Genomic DNA, 26,081 nt, shown 5'->3' on the forward strand with positions numbered 1-26,081 from the left:
TCTATATCTTGTTTTGTTACTCGTAATAGGAAGTTTCTATTTTCATGTTACCGTTTTTAGTTTTTAAGCTATACATTAAAAAAATGCAAATTTCCAGCACTTTTATGTGCAACAAATCTATGTCAGTGATTTATTTTTTAGATTTTATTAAAATTATAAAATTATGACTTACTTTTTTTTTAAATACTTCACTTTTGTTTCTGTTTGAAATACTTCACTTTTGTTTCTGTTTGAAATACTTAACTTTTGTTTAAAAAAAATACTTTATTTTTGCTTTTAAATGCTCATTTTAGAAAATTTACAAACTGAAAAGGATCACTGCTTTTAGATATTAAAGTGAATAAATAAATATAATGATAAACCTAAAACTGAAATATTCAAATATTTGTTAAGTACAAATTAAGTACAATACACAATAACATTTACTGGACAAAGTTTACCATTTAATGAGATGATTGAGGCTGGATATTTTTAAATAATTGTTCAAAATTTGGTTGCAAATTTGTGACACCAATTTCAATACATAATGAAGATTATGACCTGATGGTATTTCTCGATGGAGCTCCAGGTCCTGATGGTATTTCTCCGCTTGTTATCAAAACCTGCACTCCTGAACTTACTCCTGTTCTATGCCACCGTTGTTTGCATGTTGTTTGTTATTTGGTTTTTAGGAGCATTAGCAACTAAGGGCATATTGCTCTGGGGATATGCGGTGGTCATTCCCTGACATTTCCACATCCTCTGTATTTGGTGGTCATGGGCTCGAACCCCGGTCTAATCAAAAAGCCTGTGCTACACACTGCTGCTCCTGCCCACCTGACTTTTGGAGGCGCCTATGCCACTGTTATTCACTTTCTTATTCCAAAGTTGTTTTTCCTTCTGCTTGTAAATTTGCTCATATCCAGCCAGTTCCTAAAAAGGGTGACAAATCCCTCCCATCCAATTACTTCTACTCCTAAAGTAATGAAGAAATCACTTAACCATCAACTCTTAAACTATCTAGAAACCTTCCGTCTGATCAACGATCACCAGTATGGATTCCATCAGTGTCGATCCACAGGTGATATTCTAGCCTATGTTACCAATTTATGGACATTTTCAATGGAAAATTTCGGTGAAACACAAGCAGTTGCTCTTGACATCTCAAGAGCTTTCGATCGTGTTTGGAATAAAGAGCTTCTAAACAAGCTTCCATCTTATGGTTTGCCAACTGCTTTTTGTAATTGGTTATCCAGTTTTCTCTCTGACCACTCATGGAGGGTGATGGTAGATGGCTCTCTGTCTTCTAACTTCACTACTAATGCTGGTGTCCCCCAAGGTTCAGTTCTTTCCCCCATTCTTTTCCGCTTGTATATTAATGACTTTCTTTCATTGATCGGAAATCCTATCCATAGTTTTGCTGATGATAGCACATTGCATTCCACTATCCCATTTGAGAAACTTGCCCTGCTCAATCAGCTTCAACTTCTCGAATATCCGCAATTAATTCCTTAAATGCCAATCTCCAGGTAATTCTCCAGTGGGGCAAATACAACTTAGTTGATTTAAATCCTTCCAAAACTCAGTCCTGTCTTATATCTCGCAAAAAGGATTCTTCTGCTCATCTTTGGTGACACTCCGATTCCTAGGCAAGACGATATATCTCTTTTGGGGATTACCCTGACTTCTAATCTCTCTTGGCACAAGCACATTACAAATATTGCTTCCTCTGCATCTAAAAAACTTGGTTTTCTCTTTCACTCTTGGCGTTACTTTTCTTCCAAACAGCTGTTCACTCTGTACAAATCGCAAATCCGCCCTACCATGGAATATTGTTCTCACATCTGGGTCGGTGCCCCCAAAACCTCTCTCAGGCTTTTAGATTCCATTCAGAAGAGGGCAGTTAGGTTAATTAATGACTCATCTCTGAGTCTTTCCACTCACTGTCTCATAGACTTAGTGTTTCTGCTGCATGCCTTTTCTACAGATACTTTCATGGTCACTGTTCTTCTGAATTGGCTTCTATAATTCCCACTCACTCTTTCAAAACAGTTCGAACACGTGCCGCCACCAGCCAACATCCATTTACTGACCAACTTCAAACCCACAGAACCAACTTTTCATCTTCCTCATTTATTCATTCAACTGCCGTTTTCTGGAACAACCTTCCCTCATACGTATTTCCTGAAAATTACAATCTACAGAAGTTCAAGTCCAATGTTAACAAATATCTTCTTCCGTCTTCTCAACCTCCAGCCCATGCACGGTACTATAGGTTCTAATACCTCTCGTGTTTGGGGTTTTCATAAAAAAAAAAAAAAAAAAAAGCTCATCTGTTATTCTGTTTTAAATATTTATTTGATTTTACGAGTGAAAAAAAAATCCGCTTGCAAACATGTTCGGATTTCATGGCATTTTCTTTAATTAGTGGAAAATCTTCAAATGGGAAAGCCTTGTAGAATTCAAATAGTTTATTTTTGCAGTCTGTATACTTATTTTTGAATCATATTTTGGCTTGAAGATCAATAATTTAAAGTTGCTATCTGGGATTGTAGTTTTCAGTCATAGAAGTGAATGGGTTGAAAAGCTTATGTTTTTTCATGGGATTTGATATCAGAAAATCGACTTTCAAACCTGTCAAAAAGTGACTGTAATAACGAAAGGCAACGATTCTTTGGAAATGTGTTTCTCCTTTAGCTCAGCACAACATTCAAAGTGAACTAAATTGTCTTGCTCAACTGGGATTTAAATAATAACAACTTATTCTGAAATGATTTGATGTCACCAAACAAATCAGACCAATTTTCCTTTTCCTTGTAGTTTTAAATTAAGAGCATTTAAATGACTAGAAATGTATGTATGAATTGCAAGATCAAACAGTCACTTCGTATTTGATAGTTGTTTAATTGGTTTCCTTTTTTCTGTGTTGAAAGATTCGGTGATGTTTCAACAGCCACATTAAGGCCATGCGATCTTGTAAAATTTACAGTTGAAATAACCACATTCATAACGTGTAGGAGATCCAATACTTCCCCATGAAGAGCTTCCTGATGCACAATGCAGTGAATTCCAATCAGAGTTTCAGCTCCGATATTTATCATTTTCTTGGTTATTCTACCCATGAGCCCAATGATTTCACCAATCATATATTCTGCACCACCAGTTGTGACTTCAACCAGGTTTTTAATATTTAATCCTAACTTTTCGAAAGATTGGCAAAAATTTTCAAAAAGATTTTCACCTGTAGTTGTTCTGAGCATAGCCTGTAGATCAGCTAAATCTTGAACTGGTACAAAATTATCATTAATTCCACGTATGAAGATGAGGAGTTGGGCTGTGCCATTTACGTCAGTATTGTCACCCAGTGCCACACTAAAATATTTCATTTGTTTTATGTTTTCCAAAAGTTGTTCGAACAAATTCTTTCCAATATCTTCTACTCTTCGCATAACTGTTTGTCGAGACAAACTAATGTCTAGGATCATTGTCCGTTTCTCTGGACAAATTTCTTTCACAACTTTTAACAAACAACGCTTGACAAATTCATCATCATTGAACGGTTTACTTTCAAAAGCGATCAAATGTGCAACTTGATAACTGGCACGTACAGCAGATAAGTTTCTTGACTGATATGTTTTCAGTATGTTTTGTTGTTTTCTTAATTCATTTTGTAACTTTGAACACTTTTCTTTTCGCAGCACTCCTTTATGTTGATCATAAGGTTTATGATTGGAATCAGTGTCATTTTAAATTATATTTTTTAAAAACTCAGTCTCCTAACACACCAAACACACTGCTTTTTCGTGGTAATCAATGAAGAAATAGTCTTCAATTCACCTTGGATCTATTCATCTTAGACTATTCTGCACACTTAAAAGAAAATTTAAAAAAATGCTTAGCTTTTTCTGAGAAAAATTCAGTACAAGGATCATGGTTGGCTAGTAAGCAGCGATTTTAAAGTTACTGATTTGCTACTCGGTCAACAACTTGGTTATACAAAAATGCCTTGCTTTCTGTGTGAGTGGGATGGTCGAGTAAGAAGTGAACAATGAAAAGGAAAGTGTGTCCACCAAGACAGTCTCTCGCACACCAAGTTCAAAGAACAGTAAAAATAAGCCACTAGTATATTAATACAAAGTACTGTTAACTGTCTCTGTAAATAAAGCTATGTTTAATGGAAACATTTGTCTGAACCCTGAATAAAGGAATTTGTTTTAAGTATGTTTACATAAATTCCCATTGCTTACATACAAAAAAAAAAATCAAAGTAAGAATTTTTGTTGAACCTCAAGTCTGCAAGCCACTGCTAGGCTATATTTGAAGAATTCATGAACGAAAGAGATACCTGGACTTTAAAAATGTAGTACATAATTTTTTGGGAAACAACAACAGTCAAGATTATGAGACAGTCATAAGTTGTTGTTGTTTGTTTATGGGCTTTACGGCACAAGGGCAGCAGGGCCATAATGTTCCTAACTAATAGTCATAAGTGACATGCTGGAGAAGGCCAGAAAATAAAGCTACAATATAAATGTTAAGGTATACTTCTTGCATTCTTACCCCAACTATTTCCCAGAAAACTTAAGGGTTTAAATGAAGAGCATGGAGAAAAATTCCATCAGAGTATATAGAAAATAGGAAAAAAATGTACCAAGGAGTCAACTACTGCTGGATGCTAAAAAGAGAAACAGCGACAAAAACTAGTTGCCTAAGGAAATCAAAAATGTGCAAGTTTAATCCAGTCTAGTGTATAAGAAAGTTTTCAGCCATCTGTCCTGTCAAGCGTAGATATTTCTGTGCTTTTGATATTTCTGCTTTTACATATTTTTATCAGTATTTTTAAATAAAAATAACCTTTTGTAAAAAACACAGCTATATATTTTTTATTTGTAAAATACTGACATGATAGAGCAAATTTCAAGTAACTTTCAAAATTTCCATTAAAAATGTAGTTCCGATTTACTTTCAGCAGTAAAACATCAGAGAGCATTTCTTAGAAACTAGCATTATCTGGAATAATGAATGTCAAGCCCTTCCCAGGTAAACAATGAAAAGCTATTTTCTTATGACTAAATTGAAATTTTCAGTTTCTATTTAGTCATAAGAAATTTTTTTAATTGGTCTGTATTTATAATGATATGTATGTTTACAGTATACGTTCACATACACAAATTTGTTTATACATACAATAATTTACATTTAAAAAGTTCAGTTACATAAGACATTTATTGACAGACACTATATAAATCTTGGATAATGATTTAAATGTATCAAATATTACATATTTCACGAATTTATATACTACCTACCGCAAGTCCATTAATATATATAGGTATCTAGGGTATTTGTTTTATGAGGAAGCATATTTAACAAATAACAATACACAATTTCTATCACATAAAAATCATTAATTTTTCTTGGTTTGAAGCTACCTAATCTTCTATTAACAGATAAATCCCAAATGCTTCTTATCAACAGAACTTTGGTTAAATTACATTCTTCTTGCCTTTTTAACCATTTCAATCCCATATCAAAAGCTGAAAATACTTCACTATGTACAGCACCAGTTTCTTCCTCATTTAACTGTTGTCCTGTTCCTCTTCATCTGCAGTAACATATAGCACAACTTCTGCTTCAGTCAAAACTTTGACCTGGAGCCTGGCAATAAGAAGAAAGCAAGAAAACCTGAAGACATAGCCAGAAGGTTGTGTCTTCAGTACTGTATACAGGGCAGAAGCCTCATTTTATGAAAGTTGTTCTCTTGCAATGGTTGCAGAGAAGAGCAACTAGATAAATGAAAGCATACAGGGGTAGGTATTCTCACCTCAAAAGAATTCAGTTTGGCAAATTGTAGCACTTGGAAACTAAGCACATGCAAGGAGACTTGATTGAAGTGTTTAATGCTTTAAACAGATTGAGTAAAATTAATAATGGTATTCCTGCCCTATCTCAGACAACACACACTCAAGGGGACATAAATTGAAAAATGATGGCTTCAAAGGCAGATGTGCAGAAATTCGCTTCAGCTAAAGAGTAACTGATTGTTGAAACAAGCCCTCACTGGATGTTGTGGAAGTGGGTTGTAGTTTGAATAAGTTTAGGAAGAATTAGATTATTAGAGGGGACAGACAGATGAAGTGGACAGAGTGGCTTGCAAATGTTTATGCAAATTTGGAGATGGGAAGAATTAGTTGGTTTCTGTTTTTCTGGTGCAAAAGCAACTGAGGCTATAGTGTGCGATAAAAAGGATTTTTAGTAACCTTTCAAGAAGGCTACCATGTCAAAATACAAACGTAAAAATAGAATAGATTATAGTATACACAGACTAAAAACATATTCATAAAATTATATTTGTAAAAATTAATAAGAGGAAAAATACATAATCTTTAACTATACACAAATGTGTAATTCAAAACTTCATAGCAATATCAGCACCCATTAAGTCCCACACCACTCTTCACTGAAATAGCTGCAAAGTTAGAGGGACTGCATCTAACAGGGGTGCAATTCCTTTTATGCAATTACTCTGCATAAAAGTTTCTTCAAAAACCAATGCAGTAAAACTTCTGTATTTAGGAAGTTAGAAAATTTTCAGATATTTACTTAAGGAGTAATGCACGATCGTTATTTTGGAGCTATGAGATGCAGCAGCAACAACAACAACACCACTGGGTTAACATTATAAATGAGGCAAATTTTTACATATTAACTGAGTGTGTATGTGAGAAGAGAAAAACTACTGGCATGCCCACAGGTAAAATTCTTTTTGTAAAAAGATACTTAATTTTCATGACACAAGTAGATGTATGCAATTATATTTAATTCAAAATTAAAATGTTCATGGTGCAGTCACATATGAAGAGTAATATTTTTTTTTTATTTCTCCTATGGCAACAATATTCATTCTAAAACTGAAATATACTAAAACTGGTTAGTTTACTAAGACTTTTCCTAAGACTTTATGAGGACAGTTTTCTAAGCCTTTGAGGATAGTTTTCTAAGGAACAAACATTGAAAAAGATGGACAGATGTGTGAAAATTTGCTTTCGCACAGATAGTAACTGATCACCAGAACAAACTACCATCTGATGTTGTGAAAGTGAGTAGTATAAATAATTTACAAAATAATTAGGCATTAGAGGGGACGGTTGGACGAGGTGGGTAATGTTAAAAACTGTTCCCAGTGTCCGAAAAGTCATGGCCACAGTGTTCTGGGATCGCCAAGGCATTCTGTTGGTGGATTTCTTGAAGAAGAGAGGAACAATCAATGCACAGCTTTACTGTGCAACGTTGGAAAACTGAAAGCCAACATTCGACGCAAATGACCAGGACTCCTGACAAGCGGCGTGAATTTGTTGCATGACAACGCACCTCCGCACACTGCCTACACCACTCGTGAGTGGTTGTGCTGTAATCGTTGGGAAACTCTGTCACATCCTCCCTACAGCTCAGACTTAGTGCCTTCAGACTTCCATTTGTTCGGTCCTCTGAAAAAACACCTTTCAGGAAAGCATTTCATCATGGATGAGGAAGTTCATCAGGCGGTGCGATGCTAGTTACTGGTGGTGGGCACAGATTTCTTCAGTACTGGTATTGATAAACTGATCCATCATTGGGACAAATGCATCAATAAAACTGGAGACTTTGTGGAGAAGTAGTGCATGTTCACACTTAACGCTGATAATTCGTTCCAGAAAAACAGAGCGCTAAGCAAGCACCATATTCCCATAAGGTAACATGTATTTGTGAGTTTCCTAATAAATAATGGAACAGCTGTCTTTTCCGCTGCTAAAATTAATTCTTTATTTTTTATAATTGTTCTTAAAGTTGAACCTGCCATTCCTAAATTATTGTGCACACATCCACTTGTCGTTGACCAGAATCGATTCACTTCAAAACGTCTAATTTAATTTTTAAACTCAGTCGTTTTCTTACCTTTATAGTCTTCATACCACATCCAGACGTTGTTGCTTTTTCATTCTTATCCACCATTATTAAACCTTTGAAAATGTAACTGTGTTGCATTAATTGTGATACAATGTTCGAGTAAACTGTCCGTTACGGACGATATCTAACACTGTACGGAGTGATGACTACACTTCGGATAAATGCATATAATGCAATTACAAGAAATACTGCAATATTCCTTAACTTGATAATTTTTTTGAATATTGATCTAGGAACTATGTAACAAATCACTGTAATTAAATTAGGGTAGGAGAGAATTTCACTGAGGGTGGGAAAATTTCTCAAGTCGGTGAGGGAAACATCTTAATGCTATTTTACTATTCATTCTCATGCTATCAACTACATCAGATGAAACGTTTTTTAAACATGCCAAAAATCCAATCTGTACACTTGTAAAACAGCAAACAGTTGTGACAATGTTATAGTGAGATATGGGTTATAATATAAGAACAGCACTATAGCAAATCAGCATAAAGCGAACCGCATTATAATGAGGGACTACTGTATATAAAAATTAAAAGGAGGAAGCAATAAAGTAGGCAAATGCAATCCAAGGAGAAAAATTAATGGGGGCAGAGAGAGAGAGAGAGAGAGAGAGAGAGAGAGAGAGAAAGTAGATAATTAATATAATACATATAAATTTAATCAAAGAAAAATATAGCTGAATGACACATTTAATCAAGGAACATTGCCATGCAATTCACAACCCCAACATCATCATTGTCAGGTGTGAACCACTGGAATTGTAAGCAATAATGGCAAATGTATCTATTTGTGATGTAAAATACATGCCAATAAAGGTACAGACAAAGAATTAGCAGAAAATAAAATTTAATTAAAGATTTTAATTAATACAAACTAAAATAAACAGACACAGAATTTTTTTTTTTTTTTTTTTTTGTTAGTTATTGGCGCATCGGCTTCTGTGGCCATAATGCACCTCGCAAAGTTTTTGCATTTTACTGTGATCCAAGCCCGAGGCTGGATTCGAACCCGTGACCTTTGGGTTGCCAGGCAGGCACTTTACCCACCTGGCTAGCCTGGTCGGCTACAGAAGCAGGGAAAAGGAGGTGATTATCCCTCTGTATAAGGCAATGGTCAGGCCATGCCTTGAGTACTGCGTACAGGTCTGGAGGCCTCATTTTAGGAAGGATGTAGATTTACTTGAGCGTGTACAGAGAAGGGCAACAAGATTGGTGAGGGGAATGAAGGGATTCTCTTATCAAGAGAGGCTTAAGTTCTGCAAACTGCAGTGGCTGGAGACTAGGCACCTGCGCGGTGATCTGATTGAGGTGTATAAGGCCTTGAATGGGTTCAGCACGCTGAATTCTGATGGGATCCTTCCACTTGTTCGGATTACGAACCTAAGGGGGCATAAATTCAAATTAAGAAAGGACAGATGTAGAATAGATGTGCGGAAATTTGCCTTTAGCCAGCGGGTGGTTAATTGCTGGAACAAACTTCCAACTGTCGTTGTGGAAGTTGATAGGTTGAATAAATTTAGGGAGGAACTGGACAGGCATTTGGAGGGAATGGTGTGATTTTTTTTTTTTTTGGCTGATGCTGCATAAGCTCATACATTTGCTTTCTTGCATCACATGCCACTACTACTACTACTAGAAGTAGAAGGGAGGGATTATTTATGTGGATGACAGGCATGTATTTTCCAGTTTACACCACAGAGACAGTAAATATATACAGAAGGAGAACAAGAACACAACTTACCAAAATTGAAAGGCGTAAAGAATAACTAAAAACTAGAAACTTTGAAATATAAAACTTAAACTAATAGCAGTTAAAAAAAAAAATGCATACATTTTATAGAAAACATCATACGTAATAATATGTCACCACATATAATCCCATGCATGCTATTTACAGAATATACTAACCTAGATAACGAGAGGTTAGGAATTTATGAAATTAGTAGAAATTCATGCCGAAGTTGAAATATAATTGGACAAAAATATAAAGGAATTGGAAATAAATCAGAAGGTGAAGTATAGTTTTAAAAAAGTAATTAAACAGTGACAGTAGATAAAAAAATAAAAAGGAAAAGGAAAGGGAGGAGTTGTAGATGTATTATGTATAATTTTTTTTTATATATTTTGAATATATTAAATATAGTCATGATTACAAGTCAACAGTTAACAAATCTTAACCAGTGCCAATACCAAGGCCCAAAATGTGTGATATATCACATAACAATACAATAAGCCAACCACAAAAAAAAAAAAAAAAAGTTCTGCTGAACATCAATATAGTTTGGAATTTTTTTTTTTTTTTTTAATTAACAATATTGAGAAGCTTTAAGAAAATGACAACTCACATAAGGAGAGAGAGAAAAGAGTTGACAATGAGTTTAAGGAAGAATTTTTTTAATGCCAGAAACACCAATCTTGTAATTATTGCAGATGGTGACAATCCTGACATACTGGGAAATTATGATATTAGAATGAACACTCCTAGGAATATTTGTTAACCAATGAGAAAAATTAAATACCTCAAAATTGAGAGAATAATCACATTTATTATAAAGATTAATACTGGTTTGCCCATTATCAATGTTAACATTCAGGCTCAAGTAATTTGCAATATGGTCACAAGAATTAGTCTTTTCCAAAAAAGTTCCTGCGTATATAGATGGCCAAAAACTTCAAAAAATTTGGACAATTAAGCACACAAAGATCATCGACACATCTAAATAGTAGAATGTCTTGTGGAGGAGAGAGAGAATTTCAGACCAGTAGAGAAATAAATCAGAAATGATACAAGTTGGTCCTTGAGGTTGTCACAGACATTCTCTCAGATATGCCAGACAAGCTGTACTTGCTACCTGGGAGTCTAAAACGCTGATGGAACTGATATTCGGGTGACACTCAAGTCAAGTGGACCCAATTTCGGCGAAGTCCGGACGATCTATCACAGCCAAATCCTCTGCTTGCACCTTCATGATGGTGGGACTGTTAGTAATCCTGGGTATAACCTCCATGCACAAGTACATGGTGGGTGACCACCCAGGTGTGAACCAACGTAAGCAGGGGTCGAGGTGTGGCGCCCACACCACATCGAGGAACGACGCCCCTCTATGTTACCAGGCAGTACTAGGTGGTAGATGACTCTCATCAACCGGTGAAATACCACCACTCTGCTTATTGGAGGCTTGAAGTGGTGGAACCCATGTTTAGTCTCTAGAGCTAAGGTCCGGCCAACCCTTCCCTATCTCTTCAATCATGCAGTATGATTGATGATTTTTGAGGTTATGATGAATGTCGTGGCGAGATCCAATATTCCTTACATTTCGAGGGTACAGCTCTAAAACTGTGTTCGCAGGCCGGCCCCTAGTTAGTACACCGGACCAAACCCATTGGTAACTCTCTAGGAGGCTTCCGGATCAGCTAGTGTATAATCTTGCTACCTCTACTCTGCCAGATAGTGACTGGAGGGGGTCCGAGTAGTGTGTATGCGGGGAGCATTGTCGAGGCCACGTTATGTCAAGGATCTGGGTATATTCTTACCACATGTACGCCATATCCCAAAATTTCATTACTTCATACAGCATGTCCCACCCACTTTTTCTTACTATTGAATACACCATGAATTGTCAAAATAATAGAACAAGCTTATCTGCGAAAAGATCTAAACCTCCCAAGGACTTCCTAATTCATTTCACAAATATACGTGGTCTCAATTCTAATCGCAACGATGTCCATTTCCACTTGCATTCTTCCAAACCCCATGTACTTTTTCTGACTGAATCTCAGTTATCGGTTGATTCAACTACTACTCATCTCAGATGTCCAAATTATTTGCTGTATGATTCCTTTCGCCTCAAAGGTGGTACTTGTGCATATGTCCGTTCTGATATTCCCTGTCAGAGACTTGGCAATTTGGAATCTCCTCTCTTTGATCTTCTCTGGCTTAAAATCTCTCTACCTCATTGTGTCAAATTCATCTGTTGTCTCTACCGTTCTCCCAACTCCACTAATCACTTGGAGCTCTTTGACTTCCTCTCTTTGCAACTTGACTTTCTCCAGTCCAACTTTCTTAACAGTGAGGTAATTTTCCTTGGTGATTTTAATGTTCACAACTCCAGCTGGCTTCCGTTTTCTATTCACACCGACCCAGGTCGAGATGCTGAGGCTTTTGCAATTACTAATGACCTAGCACAGATTGTTCATTTACCTACAAGAATACCGGACAATCCTAATCATACAGCCAATACGCTTGATCTTTTTCTCACAAACAACCCTTCTAAGTACAAGGTCGAAGTGAGAGGTCCTTTAGGCACTTCAGATCACAACTTGGTGATTGTCTCTTCTCCAATGGAACCTTTATCTCATGGCTATTCCCAACCTTGTATTGTTTGGCATTACAAGAATGCAAAATGGGATGACCTGCGAGACTTCTTTTCTTCTTTTCCCTGGTCTGATTACTGTTTCAAAACTTCTGATGTCAACGTTTGCTCAGATCGTGTCAGTGAAATTATTCTTGCAGGAATGGAATCCTTTATCCCACACTCCACTTTAAAATCTCGTCCTTTATCTAAACCTTGGTTTTCCAATAAATGTGCTAAGGCTGTCCAAGAGAAGAACGTTGCATATCGTAATTGGCTCGTTTCTAATTCTTCAGTTTCATTTTCTGTCTACACCAAAGCTCGCAACAATTGTAAAGCAGTTATTAATCAGTCCAAACTAGAGTTTGAACAGGCTAAGAGTAGAAAACTTGCTTCTTGTCCTAATGGTAGCCGAGCATTCTGGTCTCTTGCCAAAGCTATTGGCCGCAACTTTTGCCCATCTCTGCTCCCACCTCTGTCCAAACCAGATGGTTCTGTTGTCACTTCAGCCAAGGATAAAGCTGACCTGCTAGCATCCCATTTTTCTTCGAGCTCATGTATTAATGATCTTGGTAAAACACCTCCCACCATTCCTAACACGCTCCATTCAATGCCTCCTGTGGTCTTCCGTCAAAAGGATATCAGAAGGATTTTGATGAATCTTGATGCTAAGAAAGCTCCAGGTCCTGATGGTATTTCTCCACTTATTCTCAAAACCTGTGCTCCTGAACTTACTCCTATTCTTTGCCGCCTTTTTTCACTTTCTTATTCCAAAGGTGTTTTTCCTTCTGCTTGGAAATTTGCTCATATCCAGCCAGTTCCTAAAAAGGGTGACAAATCCCTCCCATCCAATTATCGTCCCATTGCAATTACTTCCACTCTTTCTAAAGTAATGGAGAAATCAATTAACCGCCAACTCTTAAACTACATAGAAACCTTCCGTCTGATCAACGATCGCCAGTATGGATTCCGTCAGTGTCGATCCACTGGTGATATTCTGGCTTATGTTACCCATTTATGGAGTAATTCAATGGAAAGGTTCGGTGAAACACAAGAAGTTGCTCTTGACATCTCAAAGGCTTTTGATCGTGTTTGGCATAAAGGTGTTCTAAACAAGGTTCCATCTTATGGTTTGCCAACTGTTTTTAGTAATTGGTTATCCAGTTTTCTCTCTGATCGTTCACTGAGGGTGATGGTAAATGGCTCTCTGTCTTCTAACTTCTCCACTAATGCCGGTGTTCCCCAAGGTTCAGTTCTTTCCCCCACTCTTTTCCTCTTATATATCAATGACCTTCTTCCATTGACTGGAAATCCTATCCATAGTTTTGCCGATGATAGCACATTGCATTCAACTTTCCATTTTGAGAAACCTTGTCCTGCTCAATCTGCTTCAAGTTCTCGAAAATCTGCTGCCAATTCCTTAAATGCCGATCTTCAGGTAATTCTCCAGTGGGGCAAAGACAACTTAGTTGATTTCAACCCTTCTAAAACTCAGTCTTGTCTTATATCTTGCAAAAAGGATTCTTCTGCTCCTATGCTTAACTTTAGTGACAATCCGATTTCTAGGCAAAATGATATATCTCTTTTGGGGATTACCCTGACTTCTAATCTCTCTTGGCACAAGCACATTACAAATATTGCTTCCTCTGCATCTAAAAAACTTGGTTTTCTCTTTTGCTCTAGGCGTTACTTTTCTTCCAAACAGCTGCTCACTCTGTATAAATCGCAAATCCGCCCTGCCGTGGAATATTGTTCCCACATCTGGGGTGGTGCCCCCAAAACCTCTCTCAGGCTTCTTGATTCCATTCAGAAGAGGGCAGTTAGGTTAATTAATGATTCATCTCTAACAGAGTCTCTCCACTCGCTTTCTCATAGACGTACTGTTTCTGCTGCATGCCTCTTCTACAGATGCTTCCATGGGCACTGTTCTTCTGAATTGGCTTCTATAATTCCCGCTCTCTCCATCAAAACAGTCCGAACACATGCCGCCACCAGCCAACATCCATTTACTGTCCAAATTCAAACCCACAGAACCAACTTTTCATCTTCTTCATTTATGCATTCAACTGCCGTTTTCTGGAACAACCTTCCCTCATATGTATTTCCTGAAAATTACAATCTACAGAAGTTCAAGTCCAATGTCAACAAATATCTTCTTTCGTCTTCTCAACCTCCAACCCAAGCACGGTACTAAGTACTATAGGTTCTAATACCTCTTGTGTTTGGGGTTCACATAAAAAAAAAAAAAAAAAAAAAAAAAGAAGCTAGACTACCCGTAGATGTACATTTTGCTGATAAACCAAATTACCATCATGGATGAAATTATTAGATACAGAAATTAAACAAATTATTCCAATAAGTGACATCACACTTGATTATATGTTTATACTTCTCATACTTCCTGAAGCATAAACATAATCAACTGTACTTGCCAGATTGATTTCCACCCATTCTTGAAACTAGAAACCAACTTGTTTGGAAGGATGACAAGGTGTTAGTGGCTGCACACTCCTATTTCGAGGATTTTAAACAAAGTGACTATAACCCAGGGCTCACATCTGGTGAGTATGGGCTTGGTAAACCCAGGGTCCTGAGCTGGATATCATCATTCTTCTCTTCCTTGGTGATTCCCTTCTACTTCTGACTCTCTCTCTCTCTCTCAGGGTTACTCGGGAATTTTTTTTTGGCTGGTGCAGCATAAGCCTCAGGTTTCTTTGTGCCATATGGCTAATATTACTACTAATTACTACTCTGAGATCATGAATCTGAAGCACCGTTGGAAAAAAGTACACTGGGTTTTAGAAAGAGACTACATCGAAAATTTGTGTAAATTCAACATAAGATAACTCCTATGCTAGGCTAGAAATTTATCACACAACCCTTTTTATCTGCTCAATCGTTGTATTGAAATTGCAAAATTACTACAGTTGACGTATATCAATTGTAGTAAATATAAATTTTTAAACCATACAGGAAGAGAGGTAGGCTAAGAGAAAAACAATTTTGAATTAAATATGCAAAACACTGGGCAAATTTCTATCCTACGAACTCTGAAAATAGTTAAATAGGTTTAAACACTCAAATCTACATATTTTTTGCATATATCCACATCTTTCTCATTTATCTCCCCCCCAAAGTTGAAATTAATTAGAACAAACAATATGCATTCTGTGACATTAAGAAGTTGTATGATAATTGAAATTTCAACTACCTTCGAGCTAAATTAGAGATTAATTTTTATTACCGTTTAAATACATATCAATATTATTATACTCTTTTCCTAAGTAGCTACCACAGTTGAATTACCAGCTCAACATTTGACTAAACTTTAAAGCAATAAAAAAAAAACTTACGTTCTTGTAACTGGTCTTCAGAAGGTTCTACCAAACCTTTAAAAGTTACATTTTCATGGACCTCTACTCCTAAAAGTAGTGCTACTTTTAAAAGAATAAGCTGAAGTTGTCGAATACCTATAAAAGTAAATGTATGAATTAAAACAATTAGATAGTATGAATCAGAGCTGTACTACTCAATATGTTCTATGTTGATAATAATATTAGTAGAATAATAAGAGGAGTTTGCCTCAATATAGTGCGTAGAACACTTCCGTATGATACCCTCCAGAAATTAAAACGAAAAAATCGACAACTTACCGGCACATTAGAGTAAAATATAAATAATTAAATAAACAATTTAACACAATTCAAATCAATTTAAAACAATTAAAAATCAAATTAACACAATTAAAAGAATCTAACGAAAATATTCAAAATGATTTTCCCTCCTGAAGCTGACAATACTTTTCGACCGTATGTCGTGATCACAGGAATGAAAATTACCGAATCGGGTTAAACCTGATACTTAAATAGAGATTATTTGTCTTCGCGCATGCGCGTAAAGGTCCACGCATCGGAGATCAAATATGGCCGCCGAACATTAACCGAATTCTTGTGTAATTTAATTTCAACAGTTTCTGAAATTAATAGTTGCGTATAATTACGTTGAACGTTAAGTATTTTGGCCTCGTTAAATAAAAAAGTATGTTTTTCGTTAATGGCATGAAAGGCTAATTCTAACGCTGCTGAACGAGAAGCACGAACTGAGGCTTCATGTTGATTTACACGAATATTAAGAGAAAATCGGGTCGAACCCTGATAAGACGAGTCGCAATCACCGCAAGAAATGTTGTATACCAGATCATTAATTTGTGTTGTGAACGCTGAAAGAACCGAGCGATTGTTCAGTATAGTGTGTAACTTCCGTATTGGCCTAGCTACAATTTTAAATTCGGTATCTTTAAAGAATCTGTTAAGCTGTTTGTGCCACTGTTCAACATATGGGACAGAAATAAAGTATTTTTTGATATTACTATTGTTGATTGGTGTAGTATTTTTTATCCTATCCTTAGCTTGTACCCTAATTCGGTTTATTGTGGTAATGGAATAACCCCTGTTTAAGAATCTGCTAGTTAATATTTGTATTTCTGAGTCCAAAGCAGAATCCGTCGTTGAATATTTATAGGCATTAAGAAATTGATTAAAGATAATTGATCTTTTGTAGGTGAACGGGTGATAGCTATTATAATGTAGAAGATACCAGTGTTTGTAGGTTTTCGACAGATGCTAAATTGTATTTTGTTGAGTCCCGGGTAAGCGTGAAATTTAGAAAGTTTAATGACTTAGTATCCGTATCTTCCCTTTCCAATGTAAATTTGAGTCTAGAATGAATATTATTAAACGAATGTAGAATGGCTTGGATAGTATTACTATCGGTAATAACTAGAACATCGTCTAAAGACCTCCCATAGTATGTGATACGGGTTCGAAACAGTGTCAAATGTATCTGCTCAATCGTTGAGAGATAGATCTCTGACATTAAGCCACTCAGGCTCAAACCCATTGGTAATCCAAAAATTTGTTTGTACACCTTGTCTCGAAAGGTAATGTAGTTAGTCTCAACTAACAGTTTAATTAAGTGAAAAATTTCCTTAATAGGTAGCTTCGTATAATTAATCGGTGTCGAGTTTTTATTTAACATATCCCAAATAATATCTAATGTGTATTCAACATTTACATTCATATATAATGAGGTAACATCTAGTGAGAATAAATTGTCATTGTCGCCGAGTCTACAGTCTTTAAGCTTTAAAGAATTAAAATAATGCAATAATACTGTTCATTTAATTATAACCAATAATGACAATTTATTATGTAGATATTTATATAATACTGGTATACATATGGTATAATTTTTTGTTTTCTGTTTTGTTTAAAATAAGTGAATCTCAGAAATTTGATAATGCTGATTTCAAAGCAACTACTAATTCCAATAATTCTAACTACTATTAGTTTCTTTGATTTTTTCTTTTTTTTTTTTTTGCAAAATTAACATCCAAGAATCTTAATAATAATATCAAAAAAATATAGTGTTATATAGTGTTACATGCCACTTGGGTCATATTCTTAAGATTGATCCAAGACCTGAAAATAACAAAAAGTTCATATAAACATGTGCTGAATTCTGAATCATTGCTGAGATATGGATGTTTGAATTTTAAAACTTGGCTATGGAGTTTTCAGTGGTAAAAACTAATAAAAAAACGCTTATTTACTTTATTATTAATTATGATTTCATGAATAATCAAACTGATTATTGAGATTAATGATACAACCACTAAAAAAGAAATAGTCTCAAATCACAAATAAAGGTCACATTTCTAATCTCGACGACATCCATTTATGTCTATAATTTCACAAACTATTTTGCCTGTTCTCACAGAATATCACCTCATTTTACTCAAAAATCCGTTTATGCAAAACTGTGAAATCCATTTGTCCACTCTATTGTTCTCCAAATCCTAAAAATCACTCAGAACTTTTTAACTTTCTGTAAAAGTCAGCTTACTCCAATAGTTTTCTTGAGTGATTTTGATGTTCACAACTTGAACTGGATATGCTGATAATCTTTGTTAACAACTTGGTAAGTCTCATCTCCACTGCAACCTCTCTTTAATAGCTATTTTCAGCCTCATGTCCTTTCTCACTACAAGTGCTCATAACAAGGTGACCTATATGATTTTCTTGGTTTGAGTATATTAAATCTTCAGAGAATAACATTTGTTCAAATTGTGTAAGATCACGAAATTATTTAGATATACAAGGATGAAATCCTTTACTCATTCCAAAATAAACTCTTGTGCTTTACATGAACCATAGCTTTCCAAAAAAAGCTAAGGCTGTTCAAGATAAGAATCTAGCATATAGCAGTTGGCTTGTTTTTTTTTTTTTTTTTTTTTGATTTGGTAGTTGTTGGCGCATCGGCTTCTGTGGCCATATTGCACCTCCCAAGGTTTTTGCAGTACTTTGATCCAAGCCCGAGGCGGGAATCGAACCCGCGACCTTTGGTTTGCCGGGCAGGTACTTTACCCACTCGGCTACAGTTGGCTTGTATGCAAATCGATACTTCATTTATGCCCACATTAAGATTGAAATTAACATAACCAAGTTATTAAGAAACCGAACTTGACTCTGAAAAGCTGAGTGGGAAAGCATTCTAGTGCAAATGGCAATCAGTCATTCTGGTCCATTGCCAAAGCTATTGGCTGCAATTTCATATAAACCATACCTCTACCTCTGTTACATCCTGATGCTTTGATTGCATCATAATCTACAGAAAAATCGGACTTATTAGCATCCTACTTTTAATAGTATTATTAGTAGTGACAAAGAATGTAAGCTTATAACAGCATCAGACAAAAAAAATAAATACTTCTCTTCAACTGTCCATTTCCTTTAATAATCTGTCTAGTTCTCCCTTAAATCCAATCAAACTTCACAACACCAGATGGAAGCAAATTTCCATTCATCTATCCTGTAACATGGATATTACCTCAATTGAAATTCATGTATCCCTTGTGTGTTGTCTGAGCAACACCCACACACGGGGGGGGATTTAAAGATGACACCAGCATTTAGCTTACTTAATCCATTCATAGCCTTAAACACCCCAATTACATCTTGCAGGTGCCTAGTTAAGATGGCTTCCATCTTACAATGGAGATCATCCTAATCATTTCCTCAGATGGCCAGTTTCATCTCAGACAGATGATCCTTAACTGTCAGTTACATTTTAAAATCAGGGCTACACACCCCATTTCATTAATAAAAGAACAGCAATGATAACAAATGTATAAAGATGGACAGGTGGAGGGATGGATTTACTGCTCAGTAAGGAATATTATATCTAATAGGGAGAGATTCTCAAATTAGTTTATTAGGCATTAAACTTTACTCTTTGTATCACAGCAGATACTGCATATTTACTTTTTTTTTTTTAAGTTTTATTTATTTCATATTTTGTCCACAGGATCTCTCTTTAGTTACAAAGAAGCAACAGAGATAATTATATCTATTATGATCTCTAACTGCACATCAACGATTGCCAATGATCATCAATATGGATTTCATCAGTGCTGATCTAGGTGATATATTGGCTCATGTTACTCATCTTTGGACAAATTCAATGGAAAAGTTCAGTGAAACAAGTAGTTGCTCTAATATTTCTAAGGCTTTTTTATTGTTTTTGGCATAAAGGTCTTTAAACAAGCTCTCTTCTTATAGACTGCTGATGTTTTCTATAATTGGGTGTCAGTTTTTCTCTCTGACTACTCCCCCACAAATGATAGTAGATGGGTCCCTGTCTTCTAATTTCTCTACTAATGCTGTTGTTCCCCAAGGTTCAGGGTGCCTCCGTAGCCAGGTGGGAAGGAGCAGTAGTGCGTAGCACACACTTCTTGATTAGACCGCGGCTCGAGCCCGTCACCACCAAATGCGGAGGATGCGGAAAGGTCAAAGGAATGACCAGCGCATATTCCCGGAGCAATATGGCCTTAGTTGCTAATGCTCCTAAAAACCAAATAACAAAAAAACCAAGGTTCAGTTCTTTCTCCTACTCTCTCCCCCCCCTTATGTATTACAGACTTCTACTGAATGGAAATTCTATGCACAGTTTTGCTGATGATAGCATGCTACAGTCCACCTGCCAATTTGAAAACCTTGTCCTGTACAAACAGCTTCAAATTCTCAAAAATATTCCACAAAGTCCTTAAATGCTGATCTCAAGGTAATCCAACTGTAATCTAACTGTAAACCAACTAAAACTCAGTCCTGTCTTATTCTTGCAAAAAAGAGTCTACTGCTCCCTTTTTCATCTTTGAATTACATTCAGTTATCTAGACATGATCACACATTTCTACAAGGAATTACACTAGCTTCTAATCTTTTCTGGCATAAGATATCACAAACACAGCTTCCTGTGCATCCAAAACCTGGGTTTTCTTTTTCACTTTCAGTATTACTTTTCTTGTACACAACTATTCTCTCCATACAAATCTTAAATCTGCTCTACCATGGAATAGTATTCCCATATATGGGGTGGTGTCCCCAACACCTCTCTCAAGCATTTCCATTAAAAAGAGGGCAGTCAGGTTAATTAATGACCTGTCTCTTACAAAGTCTCTCCACTCTATCTCATAGCCATTCTGTTTCTGCTACATGCCTATTACACAGATACTTCACTGGGCAATGCTCTTCCATACTGGCATCCTGTAATCCCCTCCTCCACTCTTTTAAAGCAGTACAAACATGGACACAACCAGTCATCATTCATTCACTGTCCGACTTCAAACTCACAGATTCAAGCTTTCTCCTCTTTCCTTTATCTCATCTACTTTTTTTTTGCAGAACAACTTCCTTCACACATATTTCCCAAAAAAATGAAATCTGCAGAAATTACAGTCTAATGTCAATAACAAGGATCTTCTCTCTTCTCAGCCTACAACCATACAGGTACTATACGTTCTGTACTATTTGCATTCAAATTTTCATTAAAAAAAACCAAAAAAAAAACCCAGAATATATTTTAAGGTTGATTTGTTTGTGGAAGGGAAAAACTGAAAATCTAATCAAAGAATGGGAGAGGGGTGAAAGATCTCATATAATGAGAAATAAATTTGATAATATAAATTCAACTTATAATTTGAGAGAAAATATTTAGTCTGTGCTCATTTTGAATCCACATAATAACATACTTACTTATGTGATCAATAGAACCAGCACAAAATTTTCCAAAAAATTTCTTAGCACCAAGATTACGGAGATCATGAATAACAAATGGCCAAAGATGTAGAACATTATTTCGTGAAAATCGGTCTCTTTTCTCTACCACTACCACTTTGGCACCAAGAAGTTGTGTCTCAATTGCTGTCCGTAATCCACAAGGACCAGCTCCAATTATAAGCACCTAAAAATAGTTTACTGTATCATACACTGATATCCAAATTATTTTATAATTTTACACATTATTTCACTAAATTTATTTTACTAGTTGTATATAATAATAATAATAATAATAATAATAATACAGAATTTACCACCAGAAAAGCAAATTTTAAGTTTACAAATATAAGAGTAGAGGACTATTACTGCTGCTAAGGATACAACACGGTATTCCAGTAATTAAATTAAAATTATTCTCAAAAATTTATTAACGAAAATATTTAATAAGTAAAATAAACAGCAAAGTAAGTGATCAAAAATTTACTAATTGGTATATAACACGGATATATAACCTGTTTCACACTATTAGGAAAATTACAACTGCCAATTTTTCATGTCTTCAAGTGATAAACTGAAATATATAATTTTTGAAGAAAGAATCATGTAGTCATATTCTTTAAAAAAAATTAAAATAATTATATAAATAAATCAGGTAGGGGGGTTATACACATTTTTAACTTACAATATAATTTACAACCAAACACGACAAAGCACTGATAAAAGCAAATAAAAAAGCATAAAATCATAGAGCACTTTAGGGCTATAAGCCTCGGGTTGCAAAATTAACTGACATGCAAGTTAATGCAAATGCACCATTTCTGCATGAAGTCAGTTAACTATTTCGGAAGTTGAGGCTTATAGCCCTAAAGTGCTCTATGATCTTAATTACCTGCACACCATCAGGCATCTCTCATATTGTGGAGTTATACTTTGCAACTGGGTTGTCATCATTGCAACACCAGGGTACCTACCCACACACTGATGAGGACCCAACAGGCTCTAAAACGGTGCCGTCTGAGTGGTGGTGGTGTCTGCTGAGAATAAGAAACAGTAGTCCATTGGTGAAGCATTACTTATTCAAGGTAGTGCAATATTATGGTACCTTGTGAAGGTATTCACAATATGAGATATACTTAAATGATGTCAACTCCTAGTTACTTAGTAGTTGACTGCATGCAGAATGATGCATAAAGAATAAAAGCAAATAAATAAGAATGCCTCAAATGAATAGCAAACAAAAAGTTCAAAGCAGCAGGTATGCATTGACTAGGGAGAGAACTGCCATCATAGCTACACTCATTGTGCTACTTATTGAACCTTTTTAGCATTAGCATTAGCAGAGGCATATGATGCAAGAAAGCAAGCTTATTCAGCATCAGCCAAAAAAAAAAAAAAACACACACCACTCCTATTTCACCCCTCCGTTCGTTCGAAATACCTGTCCAGTTGAGCTTTAAATTTGTTTAGGCTATCAACTTCAACAACAAGTGATGGAAGTCGGTTCCACCAACCAACCACCCGCTGGCCAAAGGCAAATTTCCGCACATCTATCCGACATCCGTCCTTCCTCAATTTGAATTTATGCTCTCTCTCAGGTGATTATTCTGAGCAAGATGAAGAATCCCATTGGCATTGAGCATGCTCAAACCATTCAAAGCCTTATACACCTCTATCAGATCACCTCGCCGGTGCCTAGTCTCCAGACTCTGTAATTTGCAAAACTTAAGTCTTTCTTCGTAAGAGCAACCCTTTGTTCCATTCACTAATCTTGTTGCCCTTCTCTGTCCCGTTCCAGCAGCTCTACATCCTTCTTGAAATGAGGCCTCCAGACCTGTATACAGTACTCAAGATGTGGCATAACCATTGCCTTATACAAGGGAGTAATCACCTCCTTATCCCTGCTAGAAAAATTCCTGTATATCATTGACAAGACACCATGAGCTACTCTTGCAGCTCGTCTGCACTGCTCAGAGAACTTCATATCTGCCTGCACAATTACCCCCAGGTCCTTTTCATTCTCCACCACTGTCAGTGTAGTACCGCAGAGTTGATACGTTGCTCTGGAGTTACTGTTTCCCATATGTAGTACTTTACATTTGTTAATGTTAAACTTCATCTGCCACCTCTCAGCCCATCTGTTCAACCTTTCCAGATCCTGTTGCAGCAGCATAGCGTCAGTAGTGTCCTTAACAACCCTGCCAACCTTTGTATCATCTGCAAACTTGGACATTAAACTTGATATCCCATCATCAATATCATTCATAAACACCGAAAACAACAACGGACCCAACACTGAACCCTGAGGAACTCCACTAATAACGTTAGTCCACATTGAGCAGTGTCCATTGATTACCACTCTCTGTCTTTTGCCACTCAACCATCCCCTTATCCATAGCAGCAATTTGCCTCCAATGCCACACTGCTCCAATTTGTGCAGCAGTCTTCCATGTGCAACAGTATCAAAAGCCTTTCTAAGATCCAAATATATAATATCAAAGTTATTCCTTGCATCCAGTTCTTTTGTGACTACATCATAGTATCCAATCAAATTGGTCAGGCAAGACCTGCCCTTAACAAAACCATGCTGCGTCTGAGCTATAACTGAATTCTTGTCTAGATGATCCTGCAGTGCTTCTTTAAACAGTGCCTCCATTAATTTACCTGGAACAGAAGTTAAACTAACAGGTCTATAATTACTTTTGTCAGCCTTTGATCCTCCTTTGTGAATTGGGGTTACATTTGCACATCTCCAGTCTATGGGTACCTCCCCTGAGTCCAAAGAAGCTCTCATAATTATGGCTAGGGGTTTGCTTACTTCCTTTGCTGCCTCCTTTAATATAACTGGATAGATCCCATCCACCCCAGGTGCCTTTTTTATGTTTATCCTCAACAATCTCTCCTCCACTTTCCTCTCAGTTATTACAAAATCATCCAGCTTACTGCCAATGTTTACTTTACCTACATCATTCTCCTTCCTGAATAACTCCTCATGCGTGAATGTAGATGCAAAATACTCGTTTAGATTGTTAGCCACCTCAGCAGGATCCTCAACTGTTGAACCATCAATATCCAGTGGACCAATCTGATTCATCCCTTTCCTACTTGAGTTTAAATATGTAAAGAACTCTTTTCTGTTTTTCTTTGCATCCTTTGCCAAGGATTTTTCGTAGTCTGCCTTTGCCTGCCTAATCTCCTTTGTGACTTGGTTGCAGACCAACTTATATCTATCATAGGCTTCCATGTCACCCATTAATTTGTATGTATCCCATGCATTTTTCTTCTCTGCCACATGTCTCATTAGTTCATCTGACAACCATTTAGGCCTAAACCTTGAACAATATTTCTTAGTTGGTATGTAAAGCCTGGTAGCCTCCAATATTAGTTCCTTGAATGCTTCCCATTTTGAGTTTGCTGTTGGTAACATCATCAGTTGGTCCCACTGTATAGAATTTAAATACTGTCTCAGTCCATCATAGTCGCCTTTACGAAAACAAAAACCCTTCCCTTTACCTCTGATGGTAGTTACCTCCTTAAGTAAATCTCACTTCAACACACTGTGATCACTGCCACCTAGTGGTTTATTTATCTGCAGATTCTTAATGCATGAAGAATCACTACTGATAATCAGATCAAGAGTATTGCTCCCTCTTGTTGCCTCACGAACATGCTGATGTAGAAAACAATCATCCAATAAATCCACAAAAGCCTTGCTAGTGTGCGAGTGACCAACCCACAAATTCCAGTCAATATCTGGGAAATTAAAATCCCCCATTATAAGACTCGCTGATTTACTGGCCCACTCTATTTCCCTGTAGAATATCTTATTATACTCATCAGAGTCATTAGGCCTATAGCACACTCCTACTCTCAATTTTGATTTCCCTATGCTTATGTCACACCAAACTGACTCGACACTGCCCTGTCCATCGATGTCGACTGGCTTCACTTCCTTGGACTTTATGTGTTTCTTAATTAATAGCATAACCCCTCCTCCCCTCCTGTCCTGTCTATCCTTTCTATACACATTGTATTCCCCAAATTCCAGTTCCGCGTTACTTATATAATTTTTGTTGAAATTATCCAATATAGGGCATGATACAACCAAAAGGGACGATGTTTTGTTGTAGAAAATGTCAGGATCTTAGGCACAAGGTCAGCATTCAGAGAAGCTTATATGAGGGACTGAAGAGTCAAGTAGATTTTTTTTTTTTTTTTTATGAGAACCCCAAACACGAGAGGTATTATAACCTATAGTACTTAGTACCGTGCTTGGGTTGGAGGTTGAGAAGACGAAAGAAGATATTTGTTAATATTGGACTTGAACTGCTGTAGATTGTAATTTTCAGGAAATACGTATGAAGGAAGGTTGTTCCAGAAAACGGCAGTTGAATGAATAAATGAGGAAGATGAAAAGTTGGTTCTGTGGGTTTGAAGTTGGACAGTAAATGGATGTTGGCTGGTGGCGGCACGTGTTCGGACTGTTTTGAAAGAGCGAGTGGGAATTATAGAAGCCAATTCAGAAGAACAGTGCCCATGGAAGTATCTGTAGAAGAGGCATGCAGCAGAAACAGTGCGTCTAAGAGAAAGCGAGTGGAGAGACTCTGTTAGAGATGAACCATTAATTAACCTAACTGCCCTCTTCTGAATGGAATCAAGAAGCCTGAGAGAGGTTTTGGGGGCAC

The 26,081-nt window shown here is 36.4% G+C and overlaps 1 protein-coding gene across 1 annotated transcript in view; it reads right to left on the reverse strand.

The window, feature by feature from the left end:
* Mical (Molecule interacting with CasL) overlaps nt 1–26,081 on the reverse strand; it is a 624,164-nt gene that overhangs the window by 524,585 nt on the left and 73,498 nt on the right. Inside the window, exons 3-4 of the mRNA XM_090389022.1 lie at nt 21,376–21,583; nt 15,637–15,753 (exon numbers count right to left, since the gene is read on the reverse strand). Coding sequence (XP_090245148.1) covers nt 15,637–15,753; nt 21,376–21,583 — 325 coding nt within the window. The remainder of the gene's footprint in view (nt 1–15,636; nt 15,754–21,375; nt 21,584–26,081) is intronic.

This window comes from Mastigoproctus giganteus, chromosome 14, assembly GCF_048544385.1.
Source record: "Mastigoproctus giganteus isolate SK-2022 chromosome 14, ASM4854438v1, whole genome shotgun sequence".
NCBI lineage: Eukaryota > Metazoa > Arthropoda > Arachnida > Uropygi > Thelyphonidae > Mastigoproctus > Mastigoproctus giganteus.